This window comes from Panicum hallii, chromosome 3 (genome assembly GCF_002211085.1).
Source record: "Panicum hallii strain FIL2 chromosome 3, PHallii_v3.1, whole genome shotgun sequence".
Taxonomy (NCBI): domain Eukaryota; kingdom Viridiplantae; phylum Streptophyta; class Magnoliopsida; order Poales; family Poaceae; genus Panicum; species Panicum hallii.
The window spans coordinates 2,747,279-2,762,534 of record NC_038044.1 but is presented as its reverse complement, the minus strand read 5'-3'; the positions used below and the strand labels follow the sequence as shown (position 1 = coordinate 2,762,534).

At 48.6% G+C, this 15,256-nt stretch overlaps 1 protein-coding gene and 1 pseudogene across 8 annotated transcripts; one reads left to right on the top strand and one right to left on the bottom strand.

The window, feature by feature from the left end:
- Window positions 1-6,805, top strand: LOC112884921 (filament-like plant protein 1). Of its 8 annotated transcripts, none has more exons than XM_025950559.1 (5): window positions 1-211; window positions 1,918-2,202; window positions 3,140-3,425; window positions 3,639-6,019; window positions 6,169-6,805. In XM_025950559.1, the coding sequence occupies exons 2-5, from the start codon at window positions 2,056-2,058 to the stop codon at window positions 6,517-6,519; spliced, it is 3,165 nt and encodes a 1,054-aa protein (XP_025806344.1). In that variant the 5' UTR covers window positions 1-211; window positions 1,918-2,055; the 3' UTR covers window positions 6,520-6,805. The 8 variants fall into 8 exon arrangements, with proteins under 8 accessions (XP_025806344.1, XP_025806347.1, XP_025806345.1 ...); XM_025950562.1 differs by having other exon boundaries at window positions 22-207; window positions 1,952-2,202; XM_025950560.1 differs by having other exon boundaries at window positions 22-211; window positions 1,952-2,202.
- A 3,581-nt stretch (window positions 6,806-10,386) lies between these two features.
- LOC112884435 lies at window positions 10,387-12,087 on the bottom strand (annotated as a pseudogene).
- Between the last annotated feature and the right edge of the window lie 3,169 nt (window positions 12,088-15,256).

Genomic DNA, 15,256 nt, shown 5'->3' with positions numbered 1-15,256 from the left:
GCAGTTGAGGCTGCTGTGTGAGCTAGAGAAAGGAGAGAGAGACGGAGGTAGCCAGGTAGGGGACCGAAAGAGGAAGGAAACCAGAACAGGTGGCCTGCGCGTTTGCCGGTCGATTTGAGCCCCCCCGCGCGGGAAGAAAGAACAAGGGCGCTGATCAGAGGAAGCAGGAGGAGCAAGACGCCAATGGCGCCGCCCAGTATTCCCACTGTATGTATGTATGTACGACTAATATTACTCCATCTCCTTTTTCTTTTGCATTTCGGAGGAGGGGGTGAAAAAGGGCGGCTTTGGATCCTCGCATTTATCGCTCCCTCCGACGCATCGCACGCGCGCTGGGCATCACCATTCACCCACCACCATTCGCCTCGAGGCCCGAGAGCATTCGAGGAGGAGGAGATCCGAGCTCCTCCGTCCTCCCACACCCACCAGTACTTGCGGTCTCCCCACCTCACATGGCGAGAGAGCCGCAGGCCGCAGGTGGTGCCCGCGGCTAGCTAGTCGTATCCCCTTTCGCCTTTTCAGCTCGTGTTCTTGCGCGCTTGTCCGCTTTGCTTGTTCGCCTCTCCCGGTCGAGTGACCTGGCTGGCCGGGGGACTCCGCTTTTTCGATCCCTCCCACCTGCGCCGCGCTGTCCTACTACGGAGGAGAAGAGAGATAGAGGAGAGGGAGAGAGAAGCCGTTGCTTGCTGGGCTGGCTTCTTCAGTTCTCTCACGGAGAGCGAGTGCCCTTGTGTGTTCTTGTGATGCGCGGCAGTCTCCGTGCACCGGTTTAATTCCAGGTATCAATGCTCACATTCATCGCCTCTCCTTCCCCACTTCGTCATTGACTCCTTGCTGGTACAACTCCGCCATGGAGCATTGTGTAAATTTTCCCCTCTTCCTCGCTCCTCCTCGTGGGTTTCTCCGCTCAGATTTCTCGGATTGAGTTAGGCCTGGATTTCCGGACTTGCGAGGTGGGGTTCTGAGGGGATTCCTTCCGGATTCCCCCCTCGTCTCATCAGGGGTTTGGGTGAATTGGCTAGGAGGAATCAGATTGCCTTGCTTCAGGATACAAATTTTTCGTCTTCGCGTCCTCTCTCTTGGGGAATCGGGACTAGTCGGTGGCTATAATTTGTCTATTTATTTATACTCAGTCGTGCCTTTCAACTGGAAAGATAAATATTTGTACTTGCACACTCTCTGCGACAATTTTTCGCAATTCTTTTTTGGTACTATTCCTCCGATGCGACAAGGGCATACTCGAGTGAACTTTGTGCTGAAAGAATTAATCTTCCTAGCACTTCTCCACAGCAATGCTTGTTGCTTGCACATTGTGTTCATTTCTCTGTCGTTCTTGGTTGCTGGAACCCTAAAGAGGGCCTGGTTGGATTTGTCGGTGATAAAAAAAAAAGAACTTATGCTCTTGGGAGTTCTGCCCTTCAGCATTTTGGTTTTAGGCGTCGCCTGTTTTTCCTGAGATTCTACTCCACCGTGGTCGGATTTGGTGTTGATGATAACTATAGCGTGTGTGGAAGTGTTGCCAACTTGCGCTAAAGAAAAGAACCGGTAGTTTGCTGCACATGTTGCCGGGGACCAATTTTCACCTTTTCTTGCCGACTTGAATCATCCTAGGCGAGATGTCATTTTCTTTTCCAACAGATGTGTGGAGCACGCATATTACTATCCGTTTGTCCTGATTCCCAGGACAGAGGAATTTGGATGCTAATGCTCGATCAACGTGTTAGTTTTTAATGGGAAATTAGTCTGATAGAGAAAGATCAGCTGCTCTCTACCTTTGGACTATCATGCTAACAGTAGTTATAATAGTCTCTCCAGCTTTCACAAATTGTTTTTGTTGGTGTTGTTGGAACTGCATCTTTCACGATTTGTTGTTATCATTCTCAAGTGACAATTTATGCTGCATGCCGTTTATTTCAGACTAGTGATCAGCATCTCTGCTTGTGGTGCACAGCTGTCTCTCCAGTGCCATTGTTGATATCTGAAACCTGCACATGGTGGTAGCCCTCCAAAAGAGGTAGAAAGCAGAAGAACCACTTTTTATCTCTTGAGTGGTTCATGGTTATGGATCGTGCGGGTTGGCTCTGGAGGCGCAAGTCGTCGGATAAGAGCCCTGGGGGTAGCGACAGCTCTATGTCTGTGTCATCGCATTCCGAGCAGTGCTCTGACGATCAGGTTCACAACCATGGCATAATTTTGTATCATGTGCGTCTTTTCATTTCATCACGGCAGCTTGGTTGCAGCTATTACAATTTACTTTATGATTGATGTATTCAGAATTTACCATATTTTAAACCGCAGTGCTCTTTTCAGTTGTGAGGGCACTGAAATTTCCTTAGGAAGAAGTTTCCTAATACTTGGCTCTTGTCGATTTCGAATCTTACTCAGGAATCATGTATTTTTACAAGCAAAATCCAAACTTGAGTTCTACTAGTGCTAGCTTTTCACCCTGTTGTTTGGTTGATTCATACACTGTTTAGTCAAGTCCCATGTGTTTTCTAACTATAAGAAATTCATATTTCGCTACTCTGGCTTCAAGTGAGAAGCTATTGGGGCATTCTTTTCAGATTAATTTTCTCTTGTACATGCCCCCCCCCCCCCCCCCCCGGCACCCCCACCCAACCACCCAACATAGTAAGCAACAGACACACTTAAGGGATCCATTGAGAGTGTCAGTTGTTCTTTTGAATGGAAAAATGGAATTAGTAACATTTGTTTTTGTTTTTGACCACATGATTTAGCCTGCTAGCACTGGCAAAAAAGATGAAAATGTATTGTTAAATAAATAGATTTTACATCTGCTAAGTTATACGTGTTGAAACTTTGAATTCTATCTTCCAAGGGTATGAAGTTACTTAAAATTAATCACATTAAATGTACCTTTTTGTTAACAATCTACATCTTTGTGCATTCATTGGAAGAAAGGTGAATGATTTTACAACTCAAACGGAGAGTATGGTAACTAATGACATTTTAATATGGTCTAGACATACATAACTTCTAGTGATAGCTCTGGACAAGTTTGAATACTGCAATGAATTGTTTGCTCTTTCTATCAAAAAATAGTCAGTCCATATTATTTTTACTCACGTAAATCCAGGAGATTCTGAGTCCCATCTCAAATAATGCTTTGCCATGTCAGGGTCAATCTCCTGAAGCCTCTTCAAGAAATAAATATGATTACAGCCAAGAAACTGGAACCGCAAGGTCCTTGAATGGCAAGCTAGCAGCAGGGGCGAATTTAAATGATTCCAGTTCAGAGCATGGTCAATCAGTAGGACCACATGTATCCTCCAATGTCAGAGATGAAGAGATCAAGGAGACCATGAGGAGTTTAAACGAGAAACTCTCTGCTGCACTTCTGACAATTAGAGCAAAAGAGGACTTGGTGAAGCAGCATGCTAAAGTCACAGAAGAGGCTGTTGCAGGTAACTTTTGCTCCTTAGTGAATTCACTGTAAGTGGGTGAATAATTTTCTTTTAGAGTTTCACCTGTAAAGTCACTGTGAGAGAACAATTTGATCCATTTCATTTGTTTTTCTAGTACTGAATGGCAATATTAAGTTTGCATGTGTGTGAAGTTTGTTTTCATCCTGTTATGTAGCCATTCTCTTAGACTTGTTTTGAAAACCTCTTCTGTAGGTTGGGAACAAGCTGAAGCTGAAGTTACTGCTCTGAAGGGGCTACTTGAAGCTTCTTGTCAGAAGAATGCTTCTCTCCAGGATCAAGTCAGCCACCTAGATGAGGCCCTCAAGGAATGTGTCAGGCAACTGCGGCTGGCGAGGGAAGAACAAGAGGACAAGATCCGTGAAATAGTTTCCAAGAAGTCTCAGGTGCCGCAGTCTGAAAACTCTGAGCTCCAAAACCATATCACAGAGCTACAAATGCGGCTGGAACTGACCAGATTAGAAGCATCATCATCCATGCTGTTACAGCATGATCTACAAGAAAAGCTTCAGGTAATTGAGAAAGAGAACTTGGACCTTAAGGCCAAGCTTCAGGCAATTGAGAAAGAGAATATGGATCTCAAGGCCAAGCTTCTTGTACAGTCCAAGGATCTGAAGATACTAATGTTGGAAAAAGACCTGAGCAACCAAGCAGCGGAGACAGCAAGTAAACAGCACTTGGAAAGCGTTAAAAAGATTGCAAGGGTTGAGGCAGAGTGCCGCAGGTTACAGCATCTAACTCGGAAAATAACACTGATCAATGATTCTAGGCCTACACAAAACAATGTTTGCATGGAATCACTGACTGACAGCCAGTCCGATCATGGGGAGCATATGGTGGCTGTAGATAATGATCTGCGAAATTCTGACTCATGGGCATTGGCTTTGATTGCAGAGCTTGATCAGTTTAAGAATGGCAAGAATGGTTCAAGAAATCTTGTGAACAATCCTGTTGAGATTGACATAATGGATGATTTCCTTGAGATGGAAAGGTTAGCTGCATTACCTGAATCAGACCGCACAAGCTCTAACTTTGAAATGGAAACAGATTCTGACAAGGCTGTTGCAAGAAGCTTGTCCTTGAAAGTCGAAACTGAAGAATTGCAAAACCAGGTCACAGATTTGCAGGAAAAGTTTGATGCCAGTGAAAGTGAGAAAAGGGAGCTTGAGACGGCACTTATGGAGGTTAGAAATCAGCTTGACATTTCCTGTGATGCACTAGTGGCGGCAAAGAACAGGCTGGTCGAAATGCAATTGCAGTTGGACTCGGCAAATAACTCCAAACTTGCAGCTTTGGAAGATGCGGAGCGTCTGGACTCCGAGAAGAAGGCTTTGGAGTTGCAGTTGGAGTCCAAGTCTGTAGAAGTTGAGGAGCTACTTATGGCTGTAACTTCGTTGGAAAAGAATGCAGTGCAGAAAGAGTTAGAGTCGCAGTTAGAACTGATGTCAGCACAAGCCACAGAGCTTCACCTTACTATGGCATCATTAGAAGAGAGAATTCACACCGAGAGGGCTCTTTCTGTGAAGCATAAAGAAAAGGAGGAGGCTGCATTGAATGCTAAGGAAGAACTGGAAGAACAGCTATGTTCAGCAAACACTGAAATGGGGAAACTGCGTGACATTGTCAAAGCACTAGAGAATGAGGTCAAAAAGGAGAAGGCATTGCATGAAGAACTAACAGCACAGTTAACGGTGAAGATGGAAACAACTGTTGATGCAGTTAAACAGTCATTGGAGGCGCAGTTATGTTCAGCAAATGCTGAGGCAGGGAAGCTGCGAGATGTTGTCAAAGAGCTTGAGAATGAGGTAGAGAAAGAGAAGGCATTGCATGAAGAGCTTGCAGCACAAATAGAGGTGAAAACTGAAGCAGCAAAAACTGCTGAGGCTGTTAAAGAATCCTTGGAGGCAAAGCTGTGTTCAGCAAACGCTGAGATACAGAAACTGCAAGATATCATAAAAGCACAGCAGAGTGAGTTAGAAAAAGAGAAGGCACTTTATGAGGAACTCTTAGCACAGTTAGAGATGAAGATTGAAGCAGAGAGAACTCGTTCTGTGGAGTCTGCTAAAGAATCATTGGAGGAACAACTCCAGTTAGTGAACTCCGAAGCTGCAAACCTGCATGATATGGTGGCTGCACTTGAGCACGATGTGGAAAAGGAGAAGGCATTTTCTGCAGAGCTCCAGATGCAGCTAGAAGCTCTAGAGGCTGTAAAGAAGGTGTTGGAGTCAGAGGCAGAGTCTGCACTTCAGGATGCCAGAAATCTCAACCTGAAGGTGGAGTCATTGGAAGCAAAACTCGAGGAGCAGATGTCATCAGCTGGAGAATTCACTACCAAGGCAGAGGCTTTACAATCAGAGAGGATGGCTATGGAGCATAAACTTAAAGCAGCAGACAGGGAACTCATAAAACTGACAAACAAGGTGAGCTTGCTCCATAGGGAAATCGAGCAGGAGAGATTGCTGTCAGAAGAATATGAACAGAAATGCCAAAAGCTGGAGGCTCAGCTGTCAAGAGATAGTCGGGACGCGAAGCTCTGGCGGCTTGCAAACTCGAACGGAGATCTGAAGGTTAAAAAGGTAAATTTCTCTTGATACCTATTTTCCCCCTCCTAACACCTGAACTTGAAACCCTTATGAACCTATAGTACTTGAAGGATATCATATCAGAGGATAAATAAAAGTAGTAACATCACTGAATCCAAGTTGAATTGTTGTCATTGTTGTAGGAGAAGGAGCTTGCCAACGCAGCTGGGAAGCTCGCAGAGTGCCAGAAAACGATTTCTTCTCTAGAGCGTCAACTGAAATCACTGACAGACCTCGACAGTGTGGTGCTGGAGCCTGAAAGGCTTGAATCCAGCAGGGAGATGCCATTGCCACTGGACTTCAGAAATGGCGATGCTGAATTCGCGATGTTTGCGGATGACTTATACGACTTTGAGCTTCCGAACAGCAACACAAGCTGCTTTTCTCCGCTGCCGCCAATCCAGCCCTCGTCCCCGCCCTCAGAGATGTCAGTGTTCGCAGGGGGGCTCTCAACTCTTAGCAGTTACAGAAGCAAAAGAGCAAGTAGGAGGTGACGGAAAAAGGCTGCCCAGATGCCATACTAACAAACAGTTCATGGATGCGGTCATATGTAGGTAGGTCGATGTACATTCACAGAAACTGATTGTTAGATTTGTGTGCTGAATTCCATCCATTCCAGCAAGCTCAGTTTTTATAGCCTGCTTGATGAGGTCTTACTGTATCCGTGAACAGTGATTGTGGTTGTTCGCCGCAGAATGTAAACCTGGTATCTGTGTGGTGATCCCTGTTGCAGGAAAGTGCAGAGGAAAGTACAAATTCAATGTTCATCTGGTTTTTGCATGGATTGCCGTTGAATTTAATTTTCTTTGCAGCAGTGAGCTGCGATGAATATATACTGTTGGGGAGATCTTGTGGGCGTAGCATCGATATTCCGTTCTTTTGGAAGCTGAGGAAAGAGTATTTATAGCTAGCTAGCACAACAGATGGAACATATGGGCATGGCCTCATAGATTTACATTCTGCAGTAATTCAGTGGTGAACATGGATCTCAATTGCCACGAACGGGCGATTGGGCTTTGGATCCTGCGCTTGGAATAGGCTGTGTCCCAGATCAAGACTCCTTCAGTAGCAAGCAAACATCTTGCCTCGGTCGAGATATTGAACGTGAGCTTCTCCCCGGGCTGCGAGAAGCTCAGAATGTGGGGCGAGATGTCCACCTCCACCCCAGAACCGTCGGTGATGGCAACCGTGGCATACCAGTTACCAGCCCATGGGTGGATGGGTGGAGGGCCCAATATGGCCCGGTATTGCTTGGGCAATACCTTGGCCCAGCCTAAGAAGGGTAGCAGGGCTTAAAAAAAAACTTACCTGCTCGACTCGCCCTTCGCCCGCACGCCCCATCGCCCGCACGCCGCCAGGCCGCCTCCGCCCGTCCGCCGCAGCGCCGCCAGTGCTGGCCGCCTTCCCCGCCTCCCCCTCCCCAGACCCCCGTTCCCAGATCCGGAGATCCCCTATTCCTATGTACGGAAACAACCAAAACCAGGGGAGGGGGAGGGGGAGAAGAATTGGCCAAAGAGCCAGAGGTATGTTTGCCATTTGCCAGCAATTGTTAATTCCATTCCATGAGTTTTATTTCGGATTTGCTGTAATATCTAATACATATTGTTGTTTGATTACAGGGATTTACAGCTATTTTACTTGCAGTGGTCAAGGTGGACCAAGCACTCATGGTAGTGGGTAGTGGTGTTTATCACGAACCTGAAGAAGTGGAAGAAAACATTGCTCCTCCACTTGCACAAGTTGAAGAGGATGTACATGTTGATGTTGAAGAGGATAATGTCGAAGAAAATGCACATGATCAAGGCAATGATGAAGAAATTAATGGTGAAGAAGTGGAAGGTATAACTGAATTCAACCCGGATCATATTATTTCTGATCCGGGACTTCGTATTCCGATTGATCGTTTTGCTCCTAATATTAGTGATGAAGTTAGAAGGGCTTTCATAGCTAAAGGTCCGACTCAACCAATTGGTCATATATTTCCACAGTCACATGATAAGAGAAGTTTTCAAAAACATTGGTTTAGGAATCATAGTTGGTTGGAATATAGTTTGGAGAAGAATAAGGCTTATTGCTTTTATTGTTACCTTTTCAAACATGATCGGATGGAGGAGAAGTTTTGTCATGATGCATTTACAAAAGTTGGCTTCTCACAGTGGAGGAATGTGTACACGGCATTTTCAAAACATGTTGGTGGGCCTAATAGCATACATAATGTTGCAACAACAGCATTCCATGATTTTCGTAATCAAAGGTCAAGTGTAAGTCATAGAATGTCAAGTTACAGTCAAGATGCATTGGTCAAATGTGAGACCCGGTTGGAAGCTTCCTTAAGTATCGTAAGTTATCTTGCATTGCAAGGTGAACCATTTCGGAGGCATGATGAGACTAGCACTTCCTTAAATAAGGGCAATTTTTTAGAATTTCTTGATTGGTACAAACAAAGAAATGAGAAGGTTAGAAAAGCTTTTGATGAGTTGTGTCCGAAAAATGCCAAAATGACTTCTGGAACGATTCAAAAAGAACTTGCAAACTGTTGTGCTGAAGCAGTCACACAGGCAATAAAAGAAGAAATGAGGGATTGTCTATTCTCCGTTCTTGTTGATGAATCCCGTGATATATCAGTCAAAGAACAAATGGCTATAGTTGTGAGATTTATCAAAAAAAAGAAGAAGTAATAGAACGATTTTTGGGTATCAAGCATGTGAAGGACACAACATCAGAGTCATTGAAGAAAGTATTAGTTGAGATGTTAAGCGATCATGGATTAGTTGTTGCAAAACTTCGATGGCAGGGGTATGATGGTGCTTCTAATATGAGAGGTGAATTTAATGATCTTAAAAAATTAATTCGAGATGAGAACCCATATGATTTCTATATCCATTGTTTTGCTCATCAATTGCAATTGGTAGTTGTTGCTGTCTTAAAATGTTGCTCATCCCTTGAGGATTTCTTTGAGTATGTAACATTGATTGTGAGTAGCACTAGTGCTTCTTGCAAAAGGAAGGATTTATTGTTGCATAAGCATCGCTTGAATCTCTTATCTAAGTTGGAGAGTGGAGAAATTTCATCAGGGAGAGGCAAACAACAAGCAACAACATTGTCAAAACCCGGAGATACAAGATGGGGATCTCATTATAAGACTTTGCTTCGTATTGAATCAATGTGAGATTCAGTAATAGAAGTCTTAGAAATTGTGCATTAAGATGAGCGCAATCCATCTGGTGCAGGTGGCTTTGTTGGAAAAATGGAGTGTTTCAGCTTTGTGTTTATGATGAAGATGATGTTGCAAATCCTCCGTATCACAAATGAGCTCTCTCTTCTCTTGCAGAGGAAAGATCAAAATGTTGTCCAAGCTATGTCGTTGGTTGTGGATGTGAGAACATGTTTGATTAATTTGAGAAGTGAGGGTTGGGAGCCATTGTTGGAAGAAATCAAAGCATTTTGCCTTGCAAATGATATCCCAATACCAAATATGTGTGATGCTGTGCCACGGTTTGGTCGATCAAGAAAAGGTGGAAGAAATAATATCACTCAAGAACATTTTTATCGTGTGGATACCTTCTATGCTGCTATAGATTCTATCACCACAGAGTTTGATCATCGCTTTAATGAGCTATCTTCAGAGTTGCTTATGTGTTTTGCTTGCCTTGATCCAAGAAATTCATTCTCTAAGTTTGATGTGGAGAAGCTTGCTCGGATTGCAGATATCTATCATGAGGATTTCTCTTTTGATGACCGCAAGACTATAAAAGATCAACTAAGAACTTCTATTATTCATGTGCGAAGAGTTGAAGAATTTAAGGCTTGTTATGATCTTGCGAGTCTATCAAAAACAATGGTTCAACTTGAGAGACATATTGTATTTCCATTGGTCTATCCTCTTATTGAGTTGGCATTGTTGTTACCAGTGGTAACCGCAAGGGTTGAAAGGGCCCTCTCGGCTATGAAAATTATTAAGACTGCGCAACAAGATGACCGATGGATGGTTGAATGACTTGATGGTGTGCTACATAGAAAGAGAAATATACAAAGAATTTGATCTTCAACAAATTAAAAAGGCATTTCAAAATAAGAAAACTAGACAAATGCAATTGACTAGGTCTCCTAGATCTAGATGTAACTAGAGGTTTTTTTATTTCACAAGTTTAATATTTTTTATAGATTTCACTAGACAAATGCAATTGCCTAACTCATATTTATTTATTTATTCAGATTTAAGAGCTATGTAGCCTAATGTAAATGGATAATGATTATGATGACCTCTTTATAAGGTATTTTCCGCTTTCATTGTACATTTTTTTGATATTAGTTGGTCTAGATTATGTTGTAAATTTTGTTCTCTTCGCGTTAGCAATATTTTAATTTCGTCTTAATTTCGTCGCGTCCTCCGCCGCTGAAATGAACCCAGCGTAATCTCTGACATCAAGGTCGTCATAGATCAGCCCCGGGTTCACGGCTCGCGTGGGGTTGACTAGCTTGCCCCGCGCCCCGAAAGAAGATCCTGGCCTGCTTGAGCTGCTCGTCCTTGATGATGTTGCCGTGCTTGTTCTCGAGATGAGCGGTGATCACGATGGCCGACCTTATAGCCGCCGGCGACCAGTCCGGGTGAACGCTCTTGAGAAGAACGACGACGCCGCTGACGTGAGGCGTCGACATCGACGTCCCGGACATGAAGGTGAAAGGTTGCGGACCCAGCGTGGCCGGCGCGGAGCCAAGGATGTTGAGGCCCGGGGCAATGACGTCCGGCTTCAGAATGTAGTGATTGTTACGGCTGGGGCCTCTGCCGGAGAAGGAGGCGACGATGGGCGAGCCGCCGCCGCCGAGCTGCGTGCCCTGGGAGTAGTCCTTGAGCGCGCTGCCAACGGCGGCGGGCTCCTGCAGGATGGAGCCATGGAGGCCCCGTAATCCCTTAAGATCAAGCTGTACCCAGTTTTCTCCTGGCCGACGACCACGACCTGTGCGGCGCCGTTGTCGTAGAGGCTTCTGTTCTGAAGATGCGGGCCTGGGCATCGACGCCAACCGAGGCGACGGCGTCGTCGCACATGACGATATGATGCTTGCCCCTCACGGTCTGAGCGCCAAGGTCTTTGCACGCGCCCAAGGAGAGGACGGGATGCCAGACGCTGGCGTTGAGCCCCTGCACTGCACCAGATGAGTTGCCACGGGTAGTCGTTTTCCACAGACGACCAGCCGGGGCCTTGGTTGCCAGCTGAAGCGACAACGACGACACCGCTGGTGACCGCGCCGATGCCCACCGCGTCCATCTCCAACGGTCGTTGTTCTGTTCCGTAGCCGAGGGAGACGGAGAGCAGGTCGACGCCGTCGCGCACCGCCTCGTCCATCGCTTGAATAATGGCAGTGTTGCTGCACCCATTGCGGTTGCAGACTTTGTACACCGCCAGCTGCGCGCCGTGAGCCATCCCGGCGGCCTGGCCGTGGATCGACGAGTTGGCGACGAAGTTTCCAGCCGCCGTCGACGCCACGTGCGTGCCGTGCCCGTTGTAGTCGGTGACGGAGTTGTCGACAAAGGACTTGGCGCCGATGAGCTTGTTGTTGCAACGGACGCCGCCGCCCCACCAGCCGCCCTTGCACGCACGCTTCCACCTTGCCGGTGGCGGCGACATCCCGATGTCGTTGAACGACGGATGCTTGTAGTCGATGATCCCGATTACGACACCTTTGCCCAAGTGGGAGTCGGGCCACAGGCCGGCGTCCTTCGTGAGGCCGAGGAACGCCGGCGTGTGGGTCGTGGTCGGGTACATCTTCCGCTCTGGGAACCACCGCCCGAACCCGGGCTTCTTGGAGGCGGCGACCAGCTCGTCCTCCGTGAGCCATGCGGCGAAACCATCGAGGATCGTCTTGTACGACCGGACGAGCCGCGGCTCGCCTGAGGCCGTTAGCTTTTACAACGACGACGTGGGATCTGCTGCTGCGGGGCGTGGATGCTGGAGGGGAGGGGAAGGGGATGATGGGCGGCCGATGGAGGAACTGGCAGGTGGTGGAGTAGAGAGGAAGACGGTGGTAAACAAGCAGAGTACAAGTGCTGCTGCGGGCGCCATTGCCGCCATGGATGGAGTACCACCTCTACCACGACTAGCCAAAGCAGAGCAAGGTGCAGAGGAGCGTAGGGGGCATACCCTACGTTATATAGACCCCACTCCAGTACTGATCCGTGAGCTCGATCGGTACGTGACGCGCCGCACCGCACGCGCACCTGCTGGGAGCGTGACAGACTGACAGTCCAGACCTGACCCTGATCACGATGGAGCTAGATCAAACACGTACGTACGTCTCACATTTATGCAGTGCAATGGCTCCTGATGATCTCCTTGCTGGTCGTCAGCCACCAATAAGCTGCCTCCCCCTGTCTGCCGCACCATATTACTCATACAGTATGTAGTAAAAAGACTCTTCCTATCCATGGTCACTAGCTATTTTTGCATTTTGATGATGGTTGCTTAAGCAACAAACCACCAAAATCCAATCATTCATGGATAAGATAAAGTGATGTGTTACACTCGCTCCGTCCTATAATATAATATTGGGTATCCTAGCATTTTCATGATATATTAAGGAGATGAGAAAATGACGCATGTACCCTTAATATCTTGTTTGGTTGTTATTTTGCTAATTTTATGGTCGGCTAGGACTAATTAGTTTGCAAAACGTCTTAGCATACCTTATGTTTAAGTGCAAATTTTGACTCTTTATTATCTTATATTTTAGGATGAAGGGAGTATTTATTTAGGTGGGAGAAAGATGTGTTTCTAGTAATAGAAATTTAATTGGTAATGTGTTGTAACAACTTTAATAATCAAAAAACGGTATTTTAGTAGTAGAGAAAGGGATGAGTGTTAGACAATGAGATGCCGTGGAATTAGATTAGATTGATCAACAGAGGTTACAATATATATAGGGGTGGAAGACCCCTATGATAATACGAGTAACATATATTCTAACACCCCCCCGCAGTCACAACTCAGCCATTGCAGACGTTGAGACTGGAACGAAACTCCGCAAACACCGAGGACGGGAGACCCTTCGTGAACACGTCGGCGAACTGTGATGTCGTAGGGACATGGAGTACACGGACTTGACCGATTGCGACCTTCTCCCGGACGAAGTGAAGATCAATCTCGACATGCTTGGTGCGTTGATGCTGAACAGGGTTGGTGGAGAGGTACACGGCACTGATGTTGTCGCAGTAGACGAGCGTGCACTGCGACGGAGGCGCCTGGAGTTCCAGTAGTAGCTGGCGCAGCCAGGTGGCCTCGGCCACCCCGTTAGCGACAGCGCGGTACTCAGCCTCCGCACTGGAACGGGAGACGACAGTCTGCCGCTTGGCGGACCAGGACACCAGGTTGTCGCCCAGAAACACCGCATAGCCTGAAGTCGAGCGGCGTGTATCGGGACAACCGGCCCAGTCTGCATCAGTGTAGACGACGAGGTCGGCGGAGCGCGAGCGGCGTAGGAGGAGCCCGTAGTCCGGCGTGCCCCGAAGGTAGCGCAGGATGCGCTTCATAGCCGCCAGATGGGACTCCCGGGGGTCGTGCATGTAGAGACAGACCTGTTGCACGGCGTAGGCGATGTCGGGCCGCGTGAAGGTCAAGTACTGCAGGGCCCCAGCAATGCTACGGAAACGGGAGGGGTCCCGAACCGGAGGTCCGGAGTCAACAGCCAGCTTCGCCTTCAGGTCCACCGGAGTCGAACACGGCTTGCAATCAGCCATGACCGCACGCTTGAGGACGTCGAGCGTGTAGGTGCGCTGGTGCAGGAACAACCCATCGGGACGACGCTCAACTGTGATGCCGAGAAAATGGTGAAGAGGCCCCAGATCCTTCATTGCAAATTCCCGCCGAAGAGCAGAAATGGTCCGGTGTAGGATCTCCGTGCTGGAAGCTGTCAAAATAATGTCATCGACATATAATAACAGGTATACCGTGTCGGAGCCGCGACGGTAGACGAACAGGGAAGTGTCGGATTTGGCCTCGGCAAACCCCAGCGAGAGCAGGAAAGAGGCGAACCGGCTGTACCAAGCTCGGGGCGCCTGCTTCAGCCCGTACAAAGACTTCCGCAGGCGGCAGACCAAGTCGGGTTGAGCAGGATCCGCGAAGCCAGTCGGCTGGCAGCAGTAAACTGTCTCGGTGAGAGTGCCGTGGAGAAATGCGTTCTTCACGTCGAGCTGCTGAATCGGCCAGTCACGAGAAACAGCAATGGAGAGCACCGTACGCACGGTGGCCGGTTTCACAACCGGGCTGAATGTCTCGTCGTAGTCCACACCAGGGCGCTGAGTAAAGCCCCGGAGGACCCAACGAGCCTTGTAGCGGTCGAAGGAGCCATCGGCGCGAAGTTTGTGGGTGAAGATCCACTTGCCGGTGACGACGTTCGAGCCACGAGGCCGGGAAACAAGCTCCCAGGTCCCGTTGCTCATCAGGGCCCCATACTCATCCTCCATGGCCGCGCGCCAATTCGGATCAGCGAGCGCGGCACGAACGGAGGACGGGATCGGCGACGGTGAGGAGGCGATGAAGGTGAACGGCTGCCTGGCCATCCGGAACCCGGCCTTAGCCCGCGTGACCATATGGTGAGGGTTCACGGGCGGTGTGACGGGCAGCACCTGAGCCTTGGTGCCGGGAGGCCGGCGGGGTAGAGGTGCAGGCAGCCCTGCCGGACCTCCAGGCGGACCTCCAGACGTACCGCCAGCCGGACCCCCAGCCGGACCTCCTGTCGGACCGCCAGCCGGACCTCCTGGCAGAGTAGGAACTGGAGAAGACGCCGGGGCCACGGGAGATAGCAGCGGCGGACCTCCTGCCGCACTGCCAATCGGACCCAGCCGGACCCCCGGATCAAGAGCAGGACCTGGAGAAGACGCCGGGGCCGCAGGAGGCGCGGCTGGTGTCGACGGGGCCGCGCGTGGCGCAGCTGTGGAGGCCGGTGCCGCGCGTGGCGTGGGCGAAGTCCGCGTGACCGCCCTGGGCGGGAACCCTGGGGCAGGCAGGAGAGGCACCCGGGGCGCGAAGCCCGGGGGGACCGCTGGGGCGGACCGGCAGGCCGCCTCAGGAGTGGTACCTGCAGTGGTGAGGGGGGTCCCGATGGGGTGAACCGAGGGATCTGCCTCACAAAGAAAATCTAGGTTAGTTAGATGGGGCGAGGTAGCGAGCGGGAAGCTAGCCTCATCAAAAACCACGTGTCGAGAGACGATCAGGCGGTTTGTGGAAAGATCAAGGC

Coding starts and splice junctions, on each gene's coding strand:
- LOC112884921 (XM_025950559.1), top strand. CDS start 2,056: ATGGTTATGGATCGTGCGGGTTGGCTCTGGAGGCGCAAGTCGTCGGAT. Junction 2,203..3,139: donor ATGGCATAATTTTGTATCAT/GTGCGTCTTTTC, acceptor TTGCCATGTCAG/GGTCAATCTCCTGAAGCCTC. Junction 6,020..6,168: donor GAGATCTGAAGGTTAAAAAG/GTAAATTTCTCT, acceptor TCATTGTTGTAG/GAGAAGGAGCTTGCCAACGC.